Source organism: Engystomops pustulosus, chromosome 7 (assembly GCF_040894005.1).
Source record: "Engystomops pustulosus chromosome 7, aEngPut4.maternal, whole genome shotgun sequence".
Classification (NCBI taxonomy): Eukaryota; Metazoa; Chordata; class Amphibia; order Anura; family Leptodactylidae; genus Engystomops; species Engystomops pustulosus.
This window is the reverse complement of record NC_092417.1, coordinates 26,096,029-26,120,617: the sequence shown is the minus strand read 5'-3', so window position 1 is coordinate 26,120,617 and position 24,589 is coordinate 26,096,029. Positions and strand designations below refer to the sequence as shown.

Sequence of the window (24,589 nt, the reverse complement as noted above, 5' to 3'; positions counted from 1 at the left end):
ATCCTCCTCCACCTCCTCCGATATGCGCTGAGAAACAGACCGAAGGGTGCTTTGGCTATCAACAAGGTAATCTTCTTCCCCCGTCTCTTGTGACGAGCGCAAAGCTTCCGACTTCAAGCTGACCAGAGAGTTTTTCAACAGGCCAAGCAGCGGGATGGTGAGGCTGATGATGGCGGCATCGCCACTGACCATCTGTGTTGACTCCTCAAAGTTACTCAGCACCTGACAGATATCAGACATCCACGTCCACTCCTCATTGTAGACTTGAGGAAGCTGACTGACCTGACTACCAGTTCTGGTGGAAGTTGACATCTGGCAGTCTACAATCGCTCTGCGCTGCTGGTAAACTCTGGATAACATGGTTAATGTTGAATTCCACCTCGTGGGCACGTCGCACAACAGTCGGTGAGCGGGCAGTTGGAGGCGGCACTGCGCTTCACTGAGATTGGGGTGTGTCTTGAGGAACCGCTGAACTATGAGATTTAACACATGGGCCAGGCATGGCACATGTGTCAGTCTGCCGAGTTGCAAGCCGCCACCAGGTTATGGCTGTTGTCACACGCAACCATGCCTGGCTTCAGGTTCAGCGGTGCCAGCCACAGATCGGTCTGTGCCGTGATGGCCTGTAATAGCTCTTGGGCGGTGTGCCTTTTATCGCCTAGGCTCAGCAGTTTGAGCACCGCCTGCTGTCGCCTAGCGAAGGCACTGCTGCCGTGCCTAGAGCTACCGACTGGTGGAGCCATGCCCACGGATGGCAATTCAGAGGAGGAGGCATAGTAGGCCTGAGAGACCTGGACCGAGGTAGGCCCCGCAATCCTCGGCGTCGGCAGTATATGAGCGGCCCCAGGGTAAGACTGGGGAGGGCAAAGGGAATGAAGTACATGTTTGTTTTTTTTTAACCTGCCCCATTTTGGCCACCAGTAGCTTTTTTTATACTCTCGGATAACCCCTTTAACTCAAAATCAACATTATTATTGAATTCCCTATTTTGTTGCGGTCGTTTTAAAATATAATATGTATATTCTCGACTATGGCGATTTTTTTATAGTGTAGTGGCGGATTTTTGTTTTATTGTGTGGGGCAATGTGAATGTATTTTTATCAAGTTTTATTAATATTTTGTGTGTATGTGTGTTTTTACTTTATATATCCTCCTTATATATCCATTTTCACAGTTTTTTTTATTTTACATTTTTTTTTTTTTTTTTTTATATGTTTTCCTCTGTAACATATAATCTATTAGAGGGTCAGTTACAGGGGAAAACGACCACCTGTGACTGATGATGCTGATCAGAGCTGGACTGGATCTAATTAGAACCAGCAGCTCTGATAAACCCCCTTAGACCCGGTGATCACATGATCGCCGAGTCTATAGAGCAGCCGGCAGTGCCGGCTTTGTTTCTCTCTGCATCTCACTACTTCAGCGCAATGCTATGAGGAGCAGATAAGTTAGAAGCGTTAATAAACTGCATCTCCCTAGGGTCTACTTAAGTATCCGTAGACCCGGTCTTTAACTCATGCCTACGCAGTTCGACTCGGACGGTCTAAAGTGGCCTTCATCATCAACCTCCTCTCTGGGAGGGCCGTGGCATGGGCTACTCCCCTCTGGGACAGGAAAGACTTGGTCACGGATAATATCATGGCTTCTTCTGCTGAGACCGCCCTGCTGAACTTGCATCAAGGGGACTCATTTGTCGGTGACTACACCATCCAGTTCCATATTCTGGCTTCTGAGCTTGCGTGGAACCAAGCCGCCCTGGTCGCAACTTTTAAATAGGGATTGTCTGCTCTGATCAAATATGCCCTGTCTACACGGGACCTTCCATCCAAACTGATTCAAATAATCTCTCTGGCCACTCAGATAGACATCTGGTATACCGAACGCTATGAGGAGCGATGTTTGGAACAACCACAAGTCTGCACACATCGTCTGCTCCGCTTGGCTCCAGCCTTACAAAGACCACCTCAGCAGTCTTCCGTGCCTGTTGCAGAGGAGCCCATGCAAGTGGATAGAGCTTGTTTATCTCCCTAGCAATGGTCCAGACGAAGACAGGAGCATCTCTGTCTCTATTGTGCCAGCCCAGAGCACTTTCTTTCATCTTGTATAGTCCTCCACAGCGTACAGGAAAACGTCTGCATCTGAGGTTCTTAGCAGAAGCAACCCTAGGTGAGAGCAAAGCTTCTCCTTGCCTGAATGTCTCAGCTCTTCTCAGTTTTGGAACAGGCAACCCATTTAAAGTCTCAGCCTTCCTGGACTCTGCAGGTAATTTCGTGGATGCTGCCTTGGTCTCCCAGCATTACTTTCCTGTGGTTCGCCTAGGGAAGCCACTGGTTATCTCTTCTATCAGCGACCAAATTCTCCATGACCTGGTCCGGTATTGTACTGAGCCCCTGTCTCTGCAAATTGGGGCGTTGCACAAGGAGAGACTGTCATTTTATGTACTCCCTTACTCTATGTCCTCAATGCTTTTGGGCATCCCGTGGTTGCAGCAACACACTCCGGTGCTCAACTGGCAGACAGGGGAAAAACTTCACTGGGGACCAGAGTGCCATAACTGCTGTCTCTTGGCCTTTCACTTGGTGTCCCAAACAGCTGCAGGCCTTTCCGCTGCTTAGAAAGACTTTGTAGATGTCTTCTCTGAGAAGCAAGCAGAGATTCTGCCACCTCACTGCCCTTATGGCTATCCCATAAACCTGCTGCCGGGTAAATCTCCTCCACAAGGTCGGGTATATCCATTACCTGTGCCTGAGACTGCGGCTATGTCAGCCTACATCAAGGAGAATGTGCAGAAGGGATTCATCCGCAAGTAGTCTTCTCCTGCTAGTGCTGGATTCTTCTTTGTGGCCAAAGAGGATGGTTCCCTTCATCCATGCATCAATTGCCTTAAAGAAGTCATGGTGAAAAAATGCTCTCATCACTGAGATGATCACCTATGACAGTGATGGCGAACCTTTTACAGACCGAGTGCCCAAACTGCAACCAAAATCCACTTATTTGCCGTGAAGTGCCAACATGAAATTTTAAGCAGTAACTTATTGCTACCAGTTCTTTCACATCTTTCAATTGTATTAGCGGTCTGAGGCCACCAATTAAAAGAAGGAGGGCAAATTCAGATTATCATTGTAGCTTCTTTCCAGGGTCTCGCTGTAAAGGAAGAATGGTCGGGTCCAGCATGATGACCTCCAAAGATAATGCAGTTCTGTTAAAACCTTCTCACTTTTCCCGCAGTTCCAAACAGCCAACGAAGTGTCGAAAAGAACTGAGAGCAGCATCTCTTAATTTGCTTGGGACTGCAGAAAGATTCAATGTTTGGTGAAATCTGTCCTGGGGTGATGGCCTGAGTGCCCATAGAAAGAGCTTTGAGTGCCACCTCTGGCACCCGTGCCACAGGTTCACCACCACTGACCTATGGGGTGCCAAGGTTTTCATCAAGCTGGATCTGCGAGGGGGATGTAACCTCATCCGTGAAGGAGATGAGTGGAAGCTTTCAGTACTCGTGACGGACATTTGAGTATTTGGTAATGCCCATTGGACTCTGCAATGCCCCAGCAGTGTTCCAAGAATTCATCAACGATAACTTCAGAGACTTGCTCTACATCTGTCTCGTTGTCTACTTAGTAGATATTCTGGTGTTTTCTCCTGACCTACAGTTTCATCTGATCCACGTCCGGCAAGTTTTCAGGTGCCTAAGGGCCAAGCTTGAGAAATGCCAATTTCATCAGAGTATTCTTCAGTTCCTGGAATACATCATTTCCGACAAGGAACTACAGATGGACCCTGACCCTGCGAGTGGCCCCGCTCAGTGGGACTACGTGCCATACAGAGATTTCTGGGCTTTGCCAACTATTACTGGCAATTTATTCTACATTTCTCCTCTCCAGTATCTCCCATTGTGGCGCTGACTAAGAAGAATGCCAATCCGAGACTCCGGCCACCAGTAGCTGAAGAAGCCTTCACCAAACTGCCTTTGCCTCTGGGCCTGTTCCCACTCAGCCTGATAAGGAGAAGCATTTTCAGTTGAAGGTTAACGCCCCATCCATGGGGCTGGGGCCATTCTCACCCAGAAAGGGCCCAAAGGTCGAACATTCACCTGCAGCTTCTTCTCAAGGACCTTCTCGGCTGCAGAGAGGAATTATTCCATTGGTGATTGGGATCTTCCGGCCATAAAGCTTGCTTTGGAGGAACTGCACTATCTTCTGGAAGGAGCTCATCATCCGATTTATATCTACACTGACCACAGGAATCTCCTGTATCTCCTGACTGCTCAGCGTCTCAATCCTTGTCAGGCTCGCTGGTCTCTTCTTCTTGTGATGCAAATTCCTGATTCACTTCCGTCCAGCAGAGAAGAACATCAAAGCCGATGCCTTCTTTCGAGCCTCTGAGGTTATTGGGGAAGAATCGGCTCCTCGTCATATCATTCCACTGCAACGACTGTTTCCTGTGGCTCCTGTGGATTTACGGCAGCTCCCTCCTGGCAAGATCTATGTCCGACCTGCTTTTCAGAAGAGGACACTAACTCGGCACCCTGGTGTGGCTGGGCTCCATGTGTGAGAGATCTGTAGCCCTCATATCGCATAATAACTACTGGTGGCCTGATCTGGTCAAGGACGTTTTAGATTTAGTGGGTTCCTGGTTCACGCCTCAAGCCCGCAGGTCTGCTACTCCCGTTACTGATACCCAGTTAACCGTGGAGTCACATAGCCATGGACATTTTTACATTTCTCTGGATGGTAACTGTCACGCTTGCACCAGCGATCCTCGGTATGGATCACAGGTTCATCTGTGCCTGCTGCCGCTGTCCCTGCTCCCCCGGGTCTGTACTTATCTCTCCGGGTTCCAGGCTATGGTCTTCGGCCAGGCCGCACGCCTGTCTTGTCTGGGCCACGTGCTCCCGCTGTTAGGATGTGTGCCCGTCAACTCTTCGGAATTTAAAGGGCAAGCGTCCACCTAATTGGTGCTGGCATTCCTGGCTCTGCTACGTAATCTGCTGGCGCACAGCATCCCCTGCCAGATCTTCAAGTCTTTCCACTGAAGATAAAGCCTTCTGTGTTTCCTGTGCATTTCCAGACGCCTCCGTGTTTCCTTATTCCTGTGGCATTCCCGTGTTTCTGTGGGGTTCCTGTGTTCCTGTGGCATTCCAATGTTCCTGTGGTGTTCCTGTAATCCTGTGGTGTTTCTGTGGCGTTTCTGGTTCCTGGGGTCATTCCATCCTGAGGTCCTTCCCAAGGTCCTGCCTTCCCGATCTCATGACATCCCGAGGTCCTGCCATCCTGATGTCCTGCCATCCCAATGTCCTGCCATCCCTGTGTCTCTACCTTGGCTGCCACCGTGGGCCTAGTCTCACCTATGGAGCGACCTGGTGGATCCCAGCGTCCATCCTGCTTTGCAGCGGGCTCTGGCGAAGACCAGGGGTCAACTTGGACTCCGTTCCTGGGTTGCGGCTAGTACCATCATCCCCGCAGTGGTCTAGGGAGTTCGCTGACTCTTGCCCCAAGAGACTCTCCCACAGACTCTCCCCAGTGTGTGACAGTAACAGATCATTTCTCTAAGATGTCCCACTTTGTTCCTCTGCCAGGTCTGCCATCGACTCCATGACTTGCAAGCCTGTTCTTTCTGCACATCTTTCGGCTTCATGGACTTCCCCTGCACATTGTCTCGGACCATGGGGTCCAGTTTTTTCCCATTTCTGGTGCTCTCTGCATGGTAAACTACATGTTAAACTGGACTTCTCATCTGTGTACCATCCACAGTCAAATGAACAAGTTGAGAGGGTTAATCAGACCCTGGGATGCTATATCCATCATTATGTCTCTGCTTGACATCACGACTGGTCCAACCTGCTGCCATGGGTGGAGTTTTCTTACAACTCTCCGGGCTCTTAATCTGCCAGCTCCACTCCACATTTTGTTGTCTTTGGGCGACATCCATGCCCACCTCTTCCTCTGCGCCCTCTGATGTTCCTGCCTTGGAGGATTTGGTTCAAGATCTCAAGTCCATCTGGGAGCAAACACGGCAGTAGTTATTTCAGGCCTCTGCCCGCACCAAGACCCAGGCTGACAATAGACGCAGGCCTCCTACGGTCTTTTCTCCAGTCTTCAAGATACGTCCGGCTGAAGGTTCCCAGCTACAAGCTTGGTCCTCGCTATCTGGGTCCATTTGAGGTGCCGAAGCGCATCAATCCCATGACCTATAAGCTCCGCCTTCCTCCCACCATGTGCATCCCGAATTCCTTCCACGTCTCCCTTCTGAAGCCAGTCATCCTGAACCACTTCTCCCGGCAAGTACCTGAAGAGCATTCCACTGATGTCTATGAGGTGAAAGAGGTCCTGGGTATGAAATCAGTCAGAGGGACGTGGTTCTTTCTTGTTGACTGGAAGGGGTTCGGGCTGGAGGAGAGGTCTTCGGAACCCAAGGACAACATCCTAGATCGTGCTCTTCTGCAAAGGTTTCTCTAGTCCAAAAAAAGGGAGGTACTGTCATGGGAGCCCCTGCAACATATATCCCGGATTGCAGGCGCACCAGTGTACCTCCGAGTGCCCCAGATTCTGAACTCTCCTGCCCCGGCTCCAGCGGCGATCCCCGTAAAGTCTGCGCTCCAGCGCGTGCCGCTAATTGGCACTGGCCAGCTGCCTGCCCTAATAAATTTCAGCCCCTTCCCATGTTCCCTGCCGGATATTTATGCTTCCATGCCAAGAGAAATCTTTATTCCAAGCCCTCTGCGATTATCCTGATTTCCCATTGTGACCTTGATTCCATTCCTGACTCTGATTCTGTGCTGCCTCTCTCGACCAACCACTACGTCCTCAACTCTGATCCTGTGCTGCCTGTCTTGACCACCTGCCTGTCCCCGACCACGAGTTTGCCTTATGTTTCTGTACTATGCCTTTGCCTCCACCACGGACAAATTCACGCCTGTGGAACGAGCTGGTGGCATCACGGCGCAACAGGTCCAAAGTACTTTGCAGCGGACTCTGATAAAAACCACGTACCACTTAGTACTCGTTCCCAGGCGGCAGCTTACGTCATCTTCTGTGGTGGTACAGAGAATCCACTACCTCCGATCTTGACATAATAAGAGTGATATGTCCAGTTTAACATAAAGAGCATTGATCCTTTGGAACAATGCATGAAGCACTTGTATCACACTCCTTGCACATTGCAAATCCTGGATTTCCTGCGTGTGATAGTGGTGTTTTCTGGAGTCCATTCCAGTGTTTCTGTAGACTCTGCTCTACTCTGGTTTCTGCAGGAAACATCACTTCCTGTGATGTAACAGGATTGTGCATGTGCCCTGTGGGTATTTTTTGGATTCTGTCCTCTTCCTAAGGGTCAAAGTACCTCATGTCTTGCCTGAAATACTCTGCTGCCTTTGTTCCTGATTGTGTTATTCTGTTGTTAATTGATAGGGATTGAAGCGATCAGAGTCACTAAATAAAGGCATTTTGGTATCTCTATTCTAATAGCTACATTGCAGTGACTGTACTCTATTGGCTCCAGAGCCCCGGTATAGCTCATTTATAGTATAAAGTTGTTTTGTTAATTTTTGTTTTATTGACTTTATATCTTGGTACCCCATGTACCTCAAACTTCAGTTTAAAGTGGTCATAATTCTCTACTTAGTAATGATTAACTTTCACAGCATAATGCTGTTATGGTCAACCATCACTAGGCTCGGTACCAGTACAATATCAGATGTATGGCACAGTATTTGATAAGGTGAGAAAAATCTGTAGCATTTTCCAATAGAACACAACCCCTGCATTAACAAAGAATATCCGTTTATTAGTTACTTACATACAGAATGATGTAATACCCCAATACAAATAATTTCAACTCCGCAGTGCATTGTATAGGTCCCTCTTGAGATATCCAACAGTATTTAAAGTCATAATTTTCATATTATACAGCACAAAATATTGCAACGTTGCCTGACACATTTCCTGAAAGAAATTTAAGAACTGAACATAAAATGAAAGTCTAACAGTTGACACATAAGTGTTGGTAAGCAGACTGGAAGAAAATGCATATTCTGAGAATTGTCTCTATCTCTTGTTACTTCTTTAAAATATTGTGGGGATTGCACAACAGAGAGTCACAATATAACATTTTTTTTTAATTCTATTTTCAGTCATTTATTTTTCCAAGACAATAAGAATGTATAGCAAAACTAGTAACTAACTATAATCTTTGGCAGCAACTAACAACTCCAAGCACGTCTGAACACCTATCCTGGCTGGTGGAAATTGTTTAGAGTTGCTCATAGGTGTTAGGTATGGTTAGGTGTTAGGTGCTGCCACAGATTGCCACAGCCATAACTCATAGTTGTCTCAACACAGACTAGGTTTCTAGTGGTCGTATTTATTGTTTGAGGACATTGATAAAAGGCCAAGGTGGTCACATCATCCACTTTAAAACATAATTGCAATGAGCAGGCCCTATAGAGCAGTGGTGGCGAACCTTTTGGAGACAGAGTGCCGAAGCTACAACCGAAACCCACTTATATGTTGCAAAGTGCCAAAATGACAATTTGAGCAGTAACTTATTGATCCCTGCTGTATCACAGGTTTTAATCTTATTGGCATCCTGAGTTCAACAATACAATAGAAAGATAGAGAAATTTGGATTGTAGCTTCCCTCCAGTGTCCCCTTAAGAGGAAGAATCAGAGGGCTCAGAGCAGAAGCTCCAAAGACAAACCATCTCTATCCACAACTTCTCGCTCCTCTTGTAGTCCTGGCAGCCAAGGATGTTGCTTTAAAATAGCGCTGAGCTCGGCTCCTGGGCTGTATTGGACCACAGGAGAAAACCTTGAGTCTTAGCTTGCAAACTCTGTGTTGGTGTGAAGGCCTGGGTGCCCATTGAAAGGGCTCTGAGTGCCTTCTCTGGCACCCGTGCCATAGGTTCGCCACCACTGCTATAGAGGAATTGTGTAGCCACTAATGCATAAATGACCTCCTCACACTTGACCTAAGTGACCACATGTTTAAAGAATCTTCACTAATAATATTTTGGTTATTTTTGAATTTTATTACATCTACTGTTTATGACCTGTTCCTGTTCCTTTTGCCTTAAATACAACTTGGTTTCAGGTGGTGATTAAACCATCCGAAAACTCAGCAATGTGTGGGTAGAGGTTCTCCATAACTGCCAGTTTGGAGAACACATAAACTGCAGTCCTTATGGTAGAGCTTGATTTAGACTGGCAGCTTGGTGAATATCTCGGAATTAGGTGCATCTCCAAAATACAGGTGTCTCTTCACGGAATGTGACTTAGATTGTAGCTTTCTCTCTCCATACAATATCAGTGTGATAAAAAAGGGAAAAATTAGGTTCAATAAATAAAATGTATTATTTATTTGCCATAAAGATTAAAGATTTTTTGCTTTTGTGTTTAGAACCCGGATATGTTATAGAAATTTCATTGGCCTCTTCTTGAACAAGTATTATTCAACATTAATACTGTAATGGACGTGAAGAATTACACTTACATCTCTGAATTTGTTTTACTGGGTCTGACACAAATAGCACAACTACAAGTCACTCTGTTTATATGCTTTTTGATATTTTACATAATCAACATAATAGGAAACCTCTCCATCATGGTGGTCACCGTCATAGATAGAAGCCTCCACACTCCCATGTATTTCTTTTTGTGGAATTTATCATTTCTAGACATCTGCTATTCTTCCGTTGCCGTTCCAAAGATGCTTAGTGATTTCTTGACATGGGAAAAGAGCATTTCATTTGCTGGCTGTATTACCCAGATGCATTTCTTCCATTTTTTAGGAAGCACAGAAGTCATGCTTCTAACTGCAATGTCATATGATCGATATGTTGCCATTGGTAAACCATTGCGCTATTCGGTAATCATGAATACTAGAGTTTGTCTGTGTTTGTCCTTCAGCTCATGGATTACTGGATATTTCCATTCCCTGTTACACACAGTGATGGTAGCAAGGCTTCCATTTTGTGGACCAAATTTGGTGACACATTTTTTCTGTGATATTAAACCAGTGCTAAAGTTGGCCTGTGCCGATACCTCTCTCAATCTGAAACTTCTCACAAGGGTCACAGGAACATTGGCTACAACAACTTTACTACTAACTCTTCTGTCATATGTATTTATTAGCAAATTTCTGTTGAAAATACGCACCACCGAAGGCCGGAAACGTGCCTTCTCCACTTGTAGCGCTCATCTTACTGTTGTCTTTTTGCTATATGGAACAGCTATATTTACATATTCGCGGCCATCTACACAAGATTCCTTAGATCAAGATCGAGCAGCGGCTGTTTTGTTCACTGTTATAACTCCAGCACTAAATCCTATCATATATACACTACGGAACAAAGATATGAAGGAAGCCATGAGCAAAATTGTTCACAAATTACCTTTTTGAAGTTGTTTTACATTTTACTTAGTGGAATTAATTTTTTATCAAACCTGACTTTGTTGATGATCGCCGGCTAATTACTGGAAAAAACAGATTTTATACTCCAGCCTTCTGACGTCGTCAGGAGGGGGAGGAGAAAGACGTAGAAGGAGGTTAGAAGTGGAGCGGGGATATGTATGTATCTAACAACCTCTGGAGCCATTTAGGTTAATTTACATAAAGTATAAAGTCTTTTCTACCACCCAGGGCCGGCTCCAGGTTTCAGTGGGCCCCTGGGTGACAGAGCCTCAGTGGGCCCCTTTGCAGTGAAATGTGGTGGCATTAAAAACGCAGAATCTTAAGATACAAATATTAATATACAGCTAACACCCCCCCCACACACACTGCTTCATTACACAGCACCCCAGGCTTTATTTATTAATTAATATACACCCTCCAGGCTCCATTAATTAATATATACCCCCCCAGGGTCCATTAATCAATATATACCCCGCCAGGCTCCATTAATCAATATATACCCCGCCAGGCTCCATTAATTAATATATACCCCCCCAGGGTCCATTAATCAATATATACCCCCCCCCAGGCTCTGTTAATTAATTAATATATATCCCCCAGGCTCCATTCATTGATATATATCCCCCAGGCTCCATGAATTAATTAATATATACCCCCCAGGCTCCATTAATTAATTAATATACACCCCCTAGGATCCATTCATTAATATATACCCCCCAGGCTCCATTCATTAATTAATATACGACCCCCCAGGATCCATTCATTAGTATACACCCCTCAGGCTCCATTCATTAATATATACCCCCAGGCTCCATTCATTAATTAATATACACCCCCTTTAGGCTCCATTAATTAATATATACCCCCCGGGATCCATTCATTAATTAATATACACCCCCCAGGCTCCATTAACTAACTAAATACACATTATTAGTGGCCAGGAAAAAAAAATAAACGCTAACTTACCTCAAGGGCTGCATGCCCTTCTGGGGCTCGCCGCTCTTCTGCTCCATCTTCAGCACAGCATCTACTGTGCAGCACCAGGGATGCTGGTGGCGTGAAGTCATCACGTCCAGCGTCCTGCACAGCAATAGGTGCTGTGCGGCAGAAATATTGCGAATTAATTGCGAATTAAGAATTAAGAAAATGTTAACCCTTACTCCTTTAATTGTATTTTGTATTTACCATTTACTTTTAGCCCTTATTGTTTACATTTTACATTAAACAACATTTAAATCTCATGCCATTCCGTTGCCTATTTGTTTAGCTTATCCTTGAGGGCCTTAAAATTTTGGCCAATATTATAAAGCCAACGTTTTATAATCCTTTTGGTCAAAAGTTGCTTAATAAATTTTAAAACATTTGTGCTCACTTAGAGTTTTTATCACCTGAAAGTTTAAATCTGGACCACAACTTTAATATTACCTGCATCAGGTATAAAATTGCATCAGCATGGAGGACACTATAAACAATCATGTTTGGCAACAGTGACTCAAAACACATCAGCCACTTTATGTGAGGTCCAAATTTCCATACTCTGTATCAATAACCTATCGTTATTAACATTTTAAAAACATTTATAAAAGCTTTACTTGTCAGTTACATCTATCAACTATGTTTTCTGTATACAACTTACTGCAAATATGGAATAATATACTCAGAAGCGACTAATGGGCACATACACACTGATCAAGTCAGAATGCTGTGAGAGGGGAACAGAAGAAATGCGGGACATAGAGGGCTATGAGGACTAGCCACTACTCCAGCGTCCCTGAGGCAGTTGGCCATCGACCCACCATGCCAATTGACCACCTCCATTGTATACACATCCAGTTTGTGATTACAGTGCATACTGATTAGTATACCAGACTTAAAGGACATCTAGCACCAAGATCAAGCATTATAAACCAAGCACACTGACAAACAGGTGTCTGATACTTCTGACAGAATCGACTTTTCACTAAAAGTCCTTGTTAGAATAAAAGGATTTAAAAATGATAAAAATGAGCCTTAGGGGCTCCAGGCTCCATTAAAACATATGGAACCCAGAGCCCTTAAGGCTCATTTGCATCATTTTAAAATCCTTCTTGTGTAAAAACCAGGGAATGAGGAGAGGATAAAGAATGGATCCTTGCAGAGGAGGCCCAGACCAGTGTGTTAGAGTGCTTGGTTTACAATCCTTTATCTTTTAATTGACTGTGAAGTCAACAGTAAGACCACTATATATTTTTTTTTACAATTGGGAGTAGGGCCCTACAACTGAGTAGTATTGTGTTATAACACTGCTGACAGGGCCGGATTATAGGAGGAGTGCACAGGGCGTGCACTCCATGGCCCCCACCACTTTGCCCTTAAAGGGGCCCCTACCAAATATGGGGGATTCACAGTGTATTTGGGTCCGGGCTCACCAGGCCGTATCCAGCAGATGTGCCCCGACTTCAGTCTAGGGCAGAGTGAGGGAACAAAAAGTTCCCTGCCCTGCCATAGATGATCGGAGGTATACAAATATGGATGGAGGCGCAGCATGTGACGTCACAGCGCCGCCACCTTGGAACACCTCTGATATCCATTATCCTGACACCGCGAGGGAAGGGAAGGAGGACGGTGCGCATCGGGGGAATGATGGAAGTTGAGTACAATTTTATTATTTTAGGACTGACTGTATATAGTTATTATAGGTGAATTGTATATAGTTATTATGGAGGGGTGTATATAATTATAATAGGAGTCTGTATATAGTTAGTTATTGTGGGGAAGTTGTATATAGTTATTATAGGGAGGGACTGTCTATGGTTATTATAGGGAGACTGCATATTGTTATAGGGAGGCTGTATATAGTTATTATAGGGGACTGTATATAGTTATACGGAGGCTGTATATAGTTATTATAGGGGACTATATAGTTATAGGGCGGCTTGAGAAAGCGTCACAGCGTGCAAAACGGCCCCATTGCCGGAGTTTGCTTATTTACCCCCCTGCAAGCTTATTCATCAATAAAGGACGCTATTCCTACTTTTGGAACCGGTGAGTGCCGTCATCTTTCTCTGTTATTATATATAGTTATAGGGGGACTGTAGTTATTATAGGGGCTGTATATAGTTATAATAGGAAGCTTTATGTAGTTATTATAGGGACCTATATATAGTTATAGGGGTACTGTATATAGTTATTATAGGGAGGCTGTAGATAATTACTATAGGGGACTGTATATAGTTATTGCTAGGGGGCTATACTAAGTAATTACTGGGGAGCTCTATATAGTTATTGCTGAGGGTCGGTATACAGTGATTACTGGTGGGCTGTTTATATTCATTACTGGGGGCTGTATACAGTGATTACTGATGGAGCTGTATATAGTGAATGCTGGGAGGCTGTATATGGTGAATATTGGGCACTGTATATAGTGGTTTCTGGGGGAGCTGTATATAATGGTTGCTGGGGTAGCTGTATATAGTGGTTGCTGGGAAGCTGTATATAGTGAGCAGGGCCCTCACTCCTATTGTTCCATATGACTGTTTGTTCTTTGTAATGTAATATAGTTGTATATGTCCCCTATGATTTGTAAAGCGCTACGGAATTTGATGGCGCTATATAAATAAAGATTATTATTATATTATTATTAAAGTGATTGCTGGGAGTCTGTTGTTAAGAAGTTGTTAACATCTTTAACCCCTTAAGGATGCAGCCATTTTGTAGCTTAAGGCTCAGCCCCATTTTTTGGATTCTGACATGCGTCGCTTTATATGTTTTTAACTTTTGAACACTGTTACTTATCAAAGTGATTCTGAGAATGTTTTTCCCCACAAGTTGTACTTCATTTTAGTGGTAAATTTTGGCTGATAAGTTTTGCGTTTATTTACCAAAAAAAGAAAAAATGTTGAATTTTTTTGAAAAATTTGCAATTTTCGAAATTCGAAATCGTTGCGTTTTCAGGCAGATAGATTTACCACCTAAATAAATTGCTGAATAACATTTCCCATATGTCTACTTTACATTTTCATAATTATTGAAATATCTGGATAATTTATTTTGATGTCACGCGGCTTATAAATCGAATATCGCTTTTCCGGATTTTCAGAATTGACTATTTTGGGGATAAATACAGTTTTGAATGAAATTTTACATATTTAACATCAAAACCTCCTATATAATCAACCCATTATCAAATCTGCACCCCTCAAACTATCAGAAATAGCTTTTATGAAGATTGTTAACCCCTTGCGATCTTCATAGCAATTGAACCAAAATGGAGGTGAAATTTAGAATGGTCAAATTGTTCCGGTTATACATTCATTGAGCCCTAAAATTTACACATTTACAAAAGATTAAAAAAAAACCACCATAAAATTTGTTCTATAATTTCTCCCAAGTACAGAGACCCCCAACATGTGGTAGTTTCTTGTTTTATCGGGGCACAGCGAGGCGCAGAAGGGAAGGAGCACCATGCAGCTGTCAGGATTTTAGCTTCTTATTGGCCCCTTTTGTAGGCTATACAATTTTAGCTTTTGCGTTATTGGGGCCATGTGACGGCATTTTTTGCGAGATGAGATGCTTTTTTCAGTGTTGCCATTTTGGGATTGTTGAAAATTTAGGAACTTTTTTTTGAGGGTAGAAGTAGAAAAGCATCAATTCTGTACTGGATTTTTTACTTTTTTTTCGTGTTCACTGTATAGCCTAATAATCATGTTATACATGAATATTTTTTGTTATGTGAGCCCACTCTGACCGCGGGTGTTACATTGGGGTGTCGGTTATTAGTTACAGCCAGCACCCCGTGTTTCCCAATGCCATTTCAGATCACATCTTGAGCTGAACTGGCATCGGCTCTGCGTCCGTAATATCGGATGCTGAGCGCTAAGTCGCTGCGCTCAGCTTCCGATATATCGACGCTGAGCGGGAAGGAGTTAAGTGACTGTGAAGGAAAGAGAGACTGGTCCATTCGCGATCCAGCGGCGCATTCTCTGCGGAGGATTCGGGTTCTGCCGGGATTCACCAAGGCAGTTCCTCCGACGTCCACCAGGTGTCGCTGCTGCGCTGAATGCACTGGAGTTCACCAAGCCGGGCCGAGTGAAGGTAAGCACGTGTCCAGCGACACTTTTTTTTTTTAAATGCGGCGGTTTTTCCGAATCCGTCGTTTTTTTTACGGCCATGCCCCAGATTTCCGTCGTGTGCATGCCGGCGCCGATGCAACACAATCCAATCGCGTGCGTCAAAATCCCGAAGCAATTCAGGGAAAAACGCCTCAAAACGGAAAAATTTGCGTAACCCGCCGGAAAAACATGAATCGGGCCCCTAGTAAATGACCCCCATTATCTTTTTATACGAGTAAGACCTCTATATATTTTTTACACTTGGGAGTAAGGCCCTACTACTGAGTAGTATTGTTCTCGCAGATTCAGACATAAATACATGTATGTGGACAACTTATTTTCTTTTTTAACTTTAAATAAATACCTGTAATACATATAAATCTAATATTCTGGACCTAATGACCCAACAAATAGTTGTTTCTTCGCTTTCATCTAACTCTAGGTGTAACAATGTTCCTTGTAGCACACTATTTGGGCTATAGCAAGAAAAAAAGTATAATGCCAAAATCTTTTTGTTTTTTAATTTTATAGGAAGAATAATACATTGGGACACATTTATTAAGCGTTTTGCGCCGCTTTTTGCCGCACTTTTGTCAGACTGTTCACCTTCTTCATGGTGAAAACGTCTCGCACAGGTATTGAGGAAGTGCAATTGTGTTGCATGCGACCCTTTTGTGGAGCGGTTGCGCTGGCTTCCATGCAAAACAAACTAGGGGCATGCCGTCGGTCGGCCCGGCTGATTCGGACTGAGCGTTGTATTTATCATTCAAATTGTGTTGCACACCCTATGTTAAAGATGCACCACAAAAAGATGGTGAACTCTGTAGGACCAGTGCAGGAAGGGACACATGCAGGATATCGGGAACACGATTTTAGTGAATTGGCGCAGGCAGCATTATAGATGGATAATGCACTTTTAGTGAACTCGAGTGACCTTGTAAGTAAATGTGCCCCATTGGGGGTGATTTACTAAGGGCCCGAATCACGTTTTTCAGTCGGGTTACCCTTATTTTACCGCACGCGATCGGATTGTGGCGCATCGGCGCCGGCATGCACGCGACTCAGAAAAACCACGGTATTTAAAAAAAGTGTCGCTTGACACACGCTTACCTGCACCCAGGGTAGCTTGGTGAACTTCAGTGAACTCCAACGGACTTCAGCGCAGTAGCAACACCTGGTGGACATCGTGCGCACTACCTTAGTGAATCCCCGGAAGACCCGAATCCTCCACAGACAACGCACCACTGGATCTCGACAGGACCGGGTAAGTAAATCTGCCCCACTGTGTCCAGTGTCTCCATTTCATTCTGTATCTACTGCACTGTATGGTATAATTTCCAATTACAGAGAAAATACTCTGGAGCTCAACTTTTTCATAATTTTCATTCTGTAAATAGCATAGTTGGAGCCACATTACAAAAGTACTTTTTATGCACAATGTAATAAAACTTGCTGTCTGCTTTTGTCTTTTCCATGACACTTGGCCAACTCTGAACCTCCTTGCATGATGATCTAAGTCAAGCCATTGAGGATCAAAATAAACAGTTCCTGGTTAATTTTTTCAAATTTTCATCCACTTCTTTATAGCTTTCTTCATGACCTTTTTCATGTCTTGGTTACGTAATGTGTATATCACTGGATTTAGAGCAGGTGTGACCACTGTGAATAGCACAGCTGCTGCTCTGTCCTGATCTAAAATATCTTGTGATGAAGGTCCCAAGTAGGTAAACATGGCAGTACCAAAGAGGAGAAAGACAACCATGAGGTGGGAGCTACAGGTAGAAAATGCACGTTTTCGACCTTGAAGAGTTTGCATTTTCAGAAGAAACTTGCTGATTAAAAGATATGGAAAAACTGTTAGCAGAAAGGATGTGGTGGCCAGATACCCAGTTACCATGGTAAGAAGTTTTAAATTGAGGGAAATATCTGCACAGGCCAATATAAGTACAGGTTTAATGTCACAGAAGAAATGGTTGACCTTGTTAGGCCCACAAAACGGGAGCTTTGCTGTAAGCAAGGTATGCAAAAGAGAATGAAGAAAGCCTGTGATGTAAGAGCCAATAACGAGGCCAACACAAAGCCGTCTGTTCATTATGACTGAATAACGTAAGGGGTTACCAATGGCCACCAGACGGTCATAAGACATAATCGTGAGCAAAGTAACTTCAGAACTTCCCAGAAAGTGAAAAAAATGCATCTGAGTAATGCAGCCGCCAAATGAGATGGTCTTCTGCTGAGATAAGAAGTCATGGAGCATTTTTGGCACAGCCACACAGGAAAAGGAAATATCAAAAAAAGAAAGGTTCCCCAAGAAAAAATACATTGGGGTATGGAGAGTGGAATCAAAAGTCACAAACCACAAAATAGAGATATTACCAGTAACGTTTAGGAGAAAAAACATCAAAAATAGGCAAAAGAGGACAACCTGAAGTTCTCTGATATCTGTGAAGCCAACCAGGACGAATTCTTGAAGTGAAGTCTGGTTTATAATATTCCTTGTATATCTAGAATCTGTAAGCACAGTATTGAATGGTCATAAACATTTCCTTCAAAGCTGAGGACATTATGGGGCACATTTACTAAGGGCTTTGTGCCGCATTTCTGATGGACTTTGCACATTCTTTGCACCAGCAGAATCCATCTCCCTAGAACTTATTTTTATTATAACCCTGTACACCGTTGTTTCGGAAATATACAGTTATGAAAATTATGCTAACCAATCTCCGGCACTCTGGCTTACGTCACCAGAGTAACTTTGGTTTATAATTTATATACTTCCCCTCACTCGTCTAGTCCTGTCTGGTCCCTGTCATCACTGTCTCTGCTATGAAATGGCGAGACTAGAAGAATAATGGGGAATAAAAAATTATAAGACAAGGTAATCAGAGGCGCTCTGGTGACATAAAGCACAGGGCCCTAGACTGAGTTTTTATGACTCTATGGGGCACATGTATTAAATTTATGGCTTGCGTTTTTCTTTAATTTTTGAGAATTTTCATGGTTCTTGTGTTCATTTGTGACTTTTTTTGTGCCAAAAATGGTCTCCTTTCAAAGTTTGTCATTGTCTAGTTTCCTGGAGTGTTCCCTGAGTCATCGCCTTAATCCAGATGCGAAAGTTGCATCTTTTTAAAACAAAAGCGGCAAAAAAGTTGCACATTTTTGCACAAATATATGGCTGCCGCTGAGCAGGCGTTGAAAATAGCTCGGGCAACTTTTGGAGACGTCTGTTTTCAAAAGTCGCAAATTCACTACAGACGAAACGCCACATGTATCAATAAAGAAAAATTTTTAAAATACATCTGACAAGCAGAAAAGCCAAAAAAACAGACAGAAAAAGCTAGACTTATGATACATGTGCCCCAATACTGAAGAATTTACAGCATACAGGGTTATAATAAAAGAACTTCTAAGAAGAAGGATTCCGCAGGATATTGTACATAGGACTAGTCTACCATCATTTAACCTGATGTAGATATCCTTTAAAAATGTTTTGATGTTTTCTCAGAAAAATTAAACAGGCAGTCCCTGGGTTACGTAAAATATAGATTCTGTAGGTTTGTTCTTAAGTTGAATTATTTATTAATTGTAAACCCAGCCCAAATCCAGAGGGATGTTTGTAGTCATATCAATCTGTAAATTGTGTGTTCTTAAAGGGGTATTCCTACAAAGACAAGATTCTTAAATGTACTCAGGTTAACAAAATAACACATTCTCTGATTCACTGTTGTTAACAAAAATACAGCATTTCCCAGATATAAGTCCAACCTGTATCTATCAGTCCTGGTGCACACAATTTCAGTTGCCCCTAGACACAACCCTGTAAGTTCTGACTCCAGGTCTGGATTTCTGTGTGATGGCTGTGGAGCTGATTTTCTCTCTCTCTGCTCCCTGCACTCTAAGCCCGCCCCCCATGTAGTCCAGGACAGAGCTCACTCACTGATATACAGAATCAGAGTTCCTGCCGGCAGCAAACTCCACACTACAAACTACACACAGATAAGTCCTTTATCTGGGGAGGCACAGTAGGAAGGCACTGCAGATCTAGTGTGATGTGGAATAGCAGAGATGTAGAAGAGCTCACTATGTCATTGTGTGTAATAGGCATCTAATAGATCTCATCATCACATATCTGATCTGTCTCATGTCTCTTTCTATGTGTCATATACTAGTACAATTTTGAGAAGGTAAATGAAAGTGTATATAAACCTGTACCCAGATAATCCAACCACATTGTCATCTCACAGAACTAGATTGATTATAACGTGTCCACGTAGAGAGTCCGCGCCCATACCCTGGGATCTTACACTGACCATCACTGAGTAATAGGAGCTAAAACCGCAATAAAACTGAGTAAAATTGTGAAGTAAAGGGTTAAAAATTATCTTTATTGTGTTTATATCAGTAGTGGAATAATATTTGAGGATTTTCTTTCATGAGAAAGTCGGGGACCACCTGTATATCTGAATAGTCCACAACCAGGGGGCTGCAGCAGTCCATTCTCTGTCACTAGGTGTATTCTGTCTATAGCAACCAGGACCTTAGATGGAATACAATTCTGCTCATGAACAAGTTTCTAGTGCTGCTGATGCTGTTCGAGCCCCCACCATTGCAGAGAGCAGGAGTAAAGTTGAGTTTCTTGGATACTAAATATAAAACCTAGATTCACAGTTGTGTATACAAAATATTGTACCTGAGTTAATGGTGGAAATAGACATTTTCATTTTCATAGGGAGGCACATTAAACAGTGTCCCGAAAAATAACAAGAAGTCCAAGAACGTAAACACAACATATATTCTTGCTCAGAAAAGGTAATTAGAATTTTTAAGTAACAAGAGAACAAAACTCCTTAATATTTTAGTTTTAAAGTTAAAAAAAAATCAGCTCTGAATGTTACCGTGAAGTTAAATCATCTGTAGGCTCACCTAACCATAAGCTATAAGCAAAAAATATACTAAAATAGTAATATTTTTGTATGTTTTTGTTGAAAATACAAAAAAAAATAAAAAATATGATCACACAGCAAAGTATACAAAAGTTGAAAAAATGTAAGGTGGTTGAGGAAGAAAATTAAAAAACCATTGGCCGCAATTGTGATGTTTCGTATCTAAATCAATGACTTGAAAAGAAGTGGAATTATGTTAAGAAAAAAGTGAAGTTTCACAAATTTTCATTACTTGCAAGCAACAGTAGGGAAAGTTACTGGAGACCACCATGTCCATTATGCAAATATCACAAAGATTCAAAACTATTTTCTTTAGATGATGACTGATATACGAGATATATGATGTACAAGAACACACGGGGCGAAAACATAGTGAATCTATAAAATATTAAAATATCAAATAATTTTCACCAAAGGAAATATTAAATAATATCGACTTTAAAAATTCCAGCTTTACCATAGGATATAGTATTATGGGGTATAGCAACATGGTTTTCAATGGTCTTTTTTTATAAGAACAAACAGTAGGATCACTGTTTTTAAAGTAATTTTTATGTAATCAAATTAAAAACACAATTTTCTTCTTCCTTTATGAATATGAGCCCAAGGAAACACTAAATGCAGCATCATGAAACCCAGCACTTTATGCAGTTAACTCCTTTCAGGGAGATTATCTAGTGCCTGATACTCCCAAGGGAATAAGGTTAAGTAACATTAATTGAGAAGTGATTTGTCTTGTCTTCTAGGAATAATGTTTAATTATAGCGATGTCTACAACTCAAGCAGTCCCTGATGTATATTTATTAACATTTATTAACAGATTTATTTTGTTTAATCCTGTGCATCAATATTTTCAAGCAATATTTTGAATTACACTTTAGACAGAATTTCTCAGTTATTCACATCTGGGCATTTACATTTAGTTTGATTCATCTGCCACTTATAAACATTTACTCAATTGCATGTTATTAAAAAAAATGTTCCTGTGTGAAGATAACTTCCCATAAATGTAGTCATATGGTCCCTTAGAAACAAGATTGCTGCCCTTAGATACGACCACCCCTGCACTCTGGCAGAAGTGGCCAGACATGAACTATTGATGCCAGCATGACCACCAGCTGTGGGACATGCAATAACTCCCGGCCATTTCAAATGAAAAAACTATTTGTCTCTTTGTGCAATCACTCCAGAAGTGGTGGTTGCATCCAAGGACAATGAATTTTTCTAAGGGACCACATGACTACATTTATGGGAAATTATCTTTTTAACCCCTTCCCGACGCGCGCCTTCCCGATACGCGCCGGGTCCCGGTGCATGGAGAGGGCTCGCGGCAGCAAAGGCTTACCGGTAACACCCGTGATCGGTGCTAGCACCGATCGTGGGTGTTCTCACCTCGATCGCCGCCGGCAATGCTGCCGGCGGCTTCAAAGAGATGGCGCCGCATGGGCGCCGCCATCTTGTTGTGGATCGCTGCTCCCCGATGACGTCACGGGGAGCGGCGATCCATTGCCATGGTAACCTCGGGTGTTCCGAATACCCAAGGCTACTTTGTTTTAAGCCATGCATTACAATGTGCTAATTGCACATTGTAATGCATGGGGAGTAAAATCCACATATACTGCCATACTGTAGTATGGCAGTATATGATAGGATCGATCAGACTACCTAGGGTTAGAGTACCCTAGGGAGTCTGAAAAATAGTAAAAGTAAAAATAAAAAAAAGTTTTTTAAAAAAAATTATAATAAAAAAACCTAAAAATTCAAATCACCCCCCTTTCCCTAGAACTGATATAAAAATAAATAAACAGTAAAGATCATAAACACATTAGGTATCGCTGTGTCCGAAAATGCCCGATCTATCAAAATATGATAATGTTTTTTCACTACGTTTAACCCCGTAACGGAAAATAGCGTCCAAAGTCGAAAATGGCATTTTTTTGCCATTTTGAAAAATATAAAAAAATTAATAAAAAGTGATCAAAAGGTTGCACAGTCCCAAAAATTATAGTAATAAAAACGCCATCACAATTCGCAAAAAATGACACTACCCACAGCTCCGTACACCAAAGTATGAAAAAGTTATTGGCCCCAGAAGATGGCAAAATAAAAATAAATATTTTGTACAGGAGGTTTTAATTTTTTAAAATGTATGAAAACATTATAAAACCTATACAAATTTGGTATCCACATGATCGTACCGACCCAAGGAATAAAGTAGACATGTCATTTGGGACGCAGAGTGAAAGCTGTAAAATCCAAGCCCACAAGAAAACGTCACAAATGTGGTTTTTCACCATTTTCACTACATTTGGAATTGTTTTCCCGCTTCCCAGTACACACCATAGAATATTAAATACCGTCACTATGAAGTGCAATTTGTTACGCAGAAAATAAGCCATAACACAGCTCTTTATTTGGAAAAATAAAAAAGTTATAGATTTTTGAAGTTGGTGAGTGAAAAATGGAAGTGAAAAAACTAAAAAAGGTCGTTAAGGGGTTAAAAAAAGCCATACAGTTCAAGAAATGTATACATGGCAGATTAATTAAATTAAATGTTAATGCCCAGATAAGAAAACTCCTTTAAGCCACATCTGCTATATCCATCATCGACCATGTGAAGCTGTGAAGAAAGATTTGAGAAGACTTAATAACATAACTAACCCCCTTTTCGGGCTCCTGGGTTCCTGAGCCTGAGTTCAGAAAGAAGTTTAGGCAGTGAGTGGTCTTTTTGGACCCGGAGACGTCACTTCCATTTCCCAGGGCATGTAGCTTCTTATGTTGCCATCTGGTCTGAGTAGGCCCCTTAAGTTGGCCGTGTGATCCACAGACCTTTTAGATGTTCACAGGTCCAAAAAACAGAACTCCCAGAGCAATGTGGTGACAAGGTGCCAAAGTCTTGTAAGTTCACTTTCTTCTGTTTTCTGAACCCCCCATGCCCTTTAAACTCTACTTTTTAGATTTAACTTTATTTACCTACTCAAAACCCTACCGTCAACCCCATTAAAGGGGTCAGCCATTCTTTTACATAAGTTGCCCATGTGCCTTTACTTCCTTTATCATAATCCCCAAATGTTAATTAAGTGACTCAACATTCCTGCTCCTTACTTTGTGCTGTCTGCAGACTCTCCATGATACTTGGTCTAATTGTATGAGCTTTGATGAATAGGAGGAACTGCAACAGTAGAGATATGAGTCATCCTTCTGTATTGTATTACCACATTTTTATTCATAATAATTTTTAAAAGGGTTTTCTTCTCTTTCAAAACAAAGTGAACCAGCAATAGCCACATACTTAGGGTTCAAATCCTATGCCCTGATCTGATATTAATAGGTACATGAACGCTGAGTGTTCAGAGTGGCTCTACCTAAGGTCGGCTGCACAGGTATATTCTTGGTTCTGTAGAGATACCATACATTACAGTGGTGGCATTGCCGTCTGACCTGCAGGCACGGTCTTCTCACACTATATTTTAATATGATACAAGAGTTCCTGTCCACTGCTGGGCTCAGTCCATGAAATGTGACCAGCACATGGTCGCATTTCCATGGCCCAAGAATGTTTATGTACAGATGGACTATGGGTAAAAGGACAAACACAACATATGGATTGTGAGCTATCGTGGGCATGGTCCTCCTCCTACTTGTTTCCTGGTCACTGTAGTTATGTATTTTGTATTTGCATTTGTGCTTTTCTTTATGTAATGTATGTGAACCTCTTACTTTTACAGCACCATGGAATGATTGGGGCACTATAAATGAATAATAATAATGATAACATGATTAGATGTTTCTGTGGATTATATTGAAAGAAAAAACAAGCCAAAAATAGTTTCAACAAAGGAATGTTGTCTTTTTTCAGGTCAGATTGACGCGGTGAGGTGTCCTTGAGATTCTGTAGAGTTTACGGTTTTACATTAAATCAGTGTGTACAAAGCTCCTGGACCAGATGGCTTACAACCCAGAGTTCATAAAGAACTCAGTTCTGTTATTGCTGTACCACTGTCTAAAATCTTCAGGGATTCCGTAATGTCTGGTGTGGTGCCAAGTGTCTGGTGCAAGGCAAATGTTGTGCCAATATTTAAAAAGGGCTCTAGAACTTCTCCAGGCAATTACAGGCCTGTAAGCTTAACTTCCTTTGTGGGGAAAATA

The 24,589-nt window shown here is 42.4% G+C and overlaps 2 protein-coding genes across 2 annotated transcripts; one reads left to right on the top strand and one right to left on the bottom strand.

Annotated features, from left to right (window-relative positions):
• Nucleotides 1-9,462: 9,462 nt before the first annotated feature.
• LOC140070149 (olfactory receptor 12D1-like) lies at nt 9,463-10,395 on the top strand. The gene has a single exon (XM_072116484.1). The coding sequence runs from the start codon at nt 9,463-9,465 to the stop codon at nt 10,393-10,395; it is 933 nt and encodes a 310-aa protein (XP_071972585.1).
• A 6,663-nt stretch (nt 10,396-17,058) lies between these two features.
• Nucleotides 17,059-23,570, bottom strand: LOC140070148 (olfactory receptor 12D1-like). The gene is made up of 2 exons (XM_072116483.1): nt 23,546-23,570; nt 17,059-18,008 (listed from the first exon to the last, which is right to left on the bottom strand). Exons 1-2 carry the CDS (start codon nt 23,568-23,570, stop codon nt 17,059-17,061), a joined length of 975 nt encoding a protein of 324 aa, XP_071972584.1.
• Between the last annotated feature and the right edge of the window lie 1,019 nt (nt 23,571-24,589).

Bases quoted from the DNA above. Each gene is read 5' to 3' on its own strand.
- LOC140070149 (XM_072116484.1), top strand. From the start codon at position 9,463: ATGGACGTGAAGAATTACACTTACATCTCTGAATTTGTTTTACTGGGT.
- LOC140070148 (XM_072116483.1), bottom strand. From the start codon at position 23,570: ATGGAGAGTCTGCAGACAGCACAAA. The intron at 18,009-23,545 runs GTAAGGAGCAGG...CTGTGCTTACAG, and splicing joins GAGTCTGCAGACAGCACAAA to ATTCTAGATATACAAGGAAT.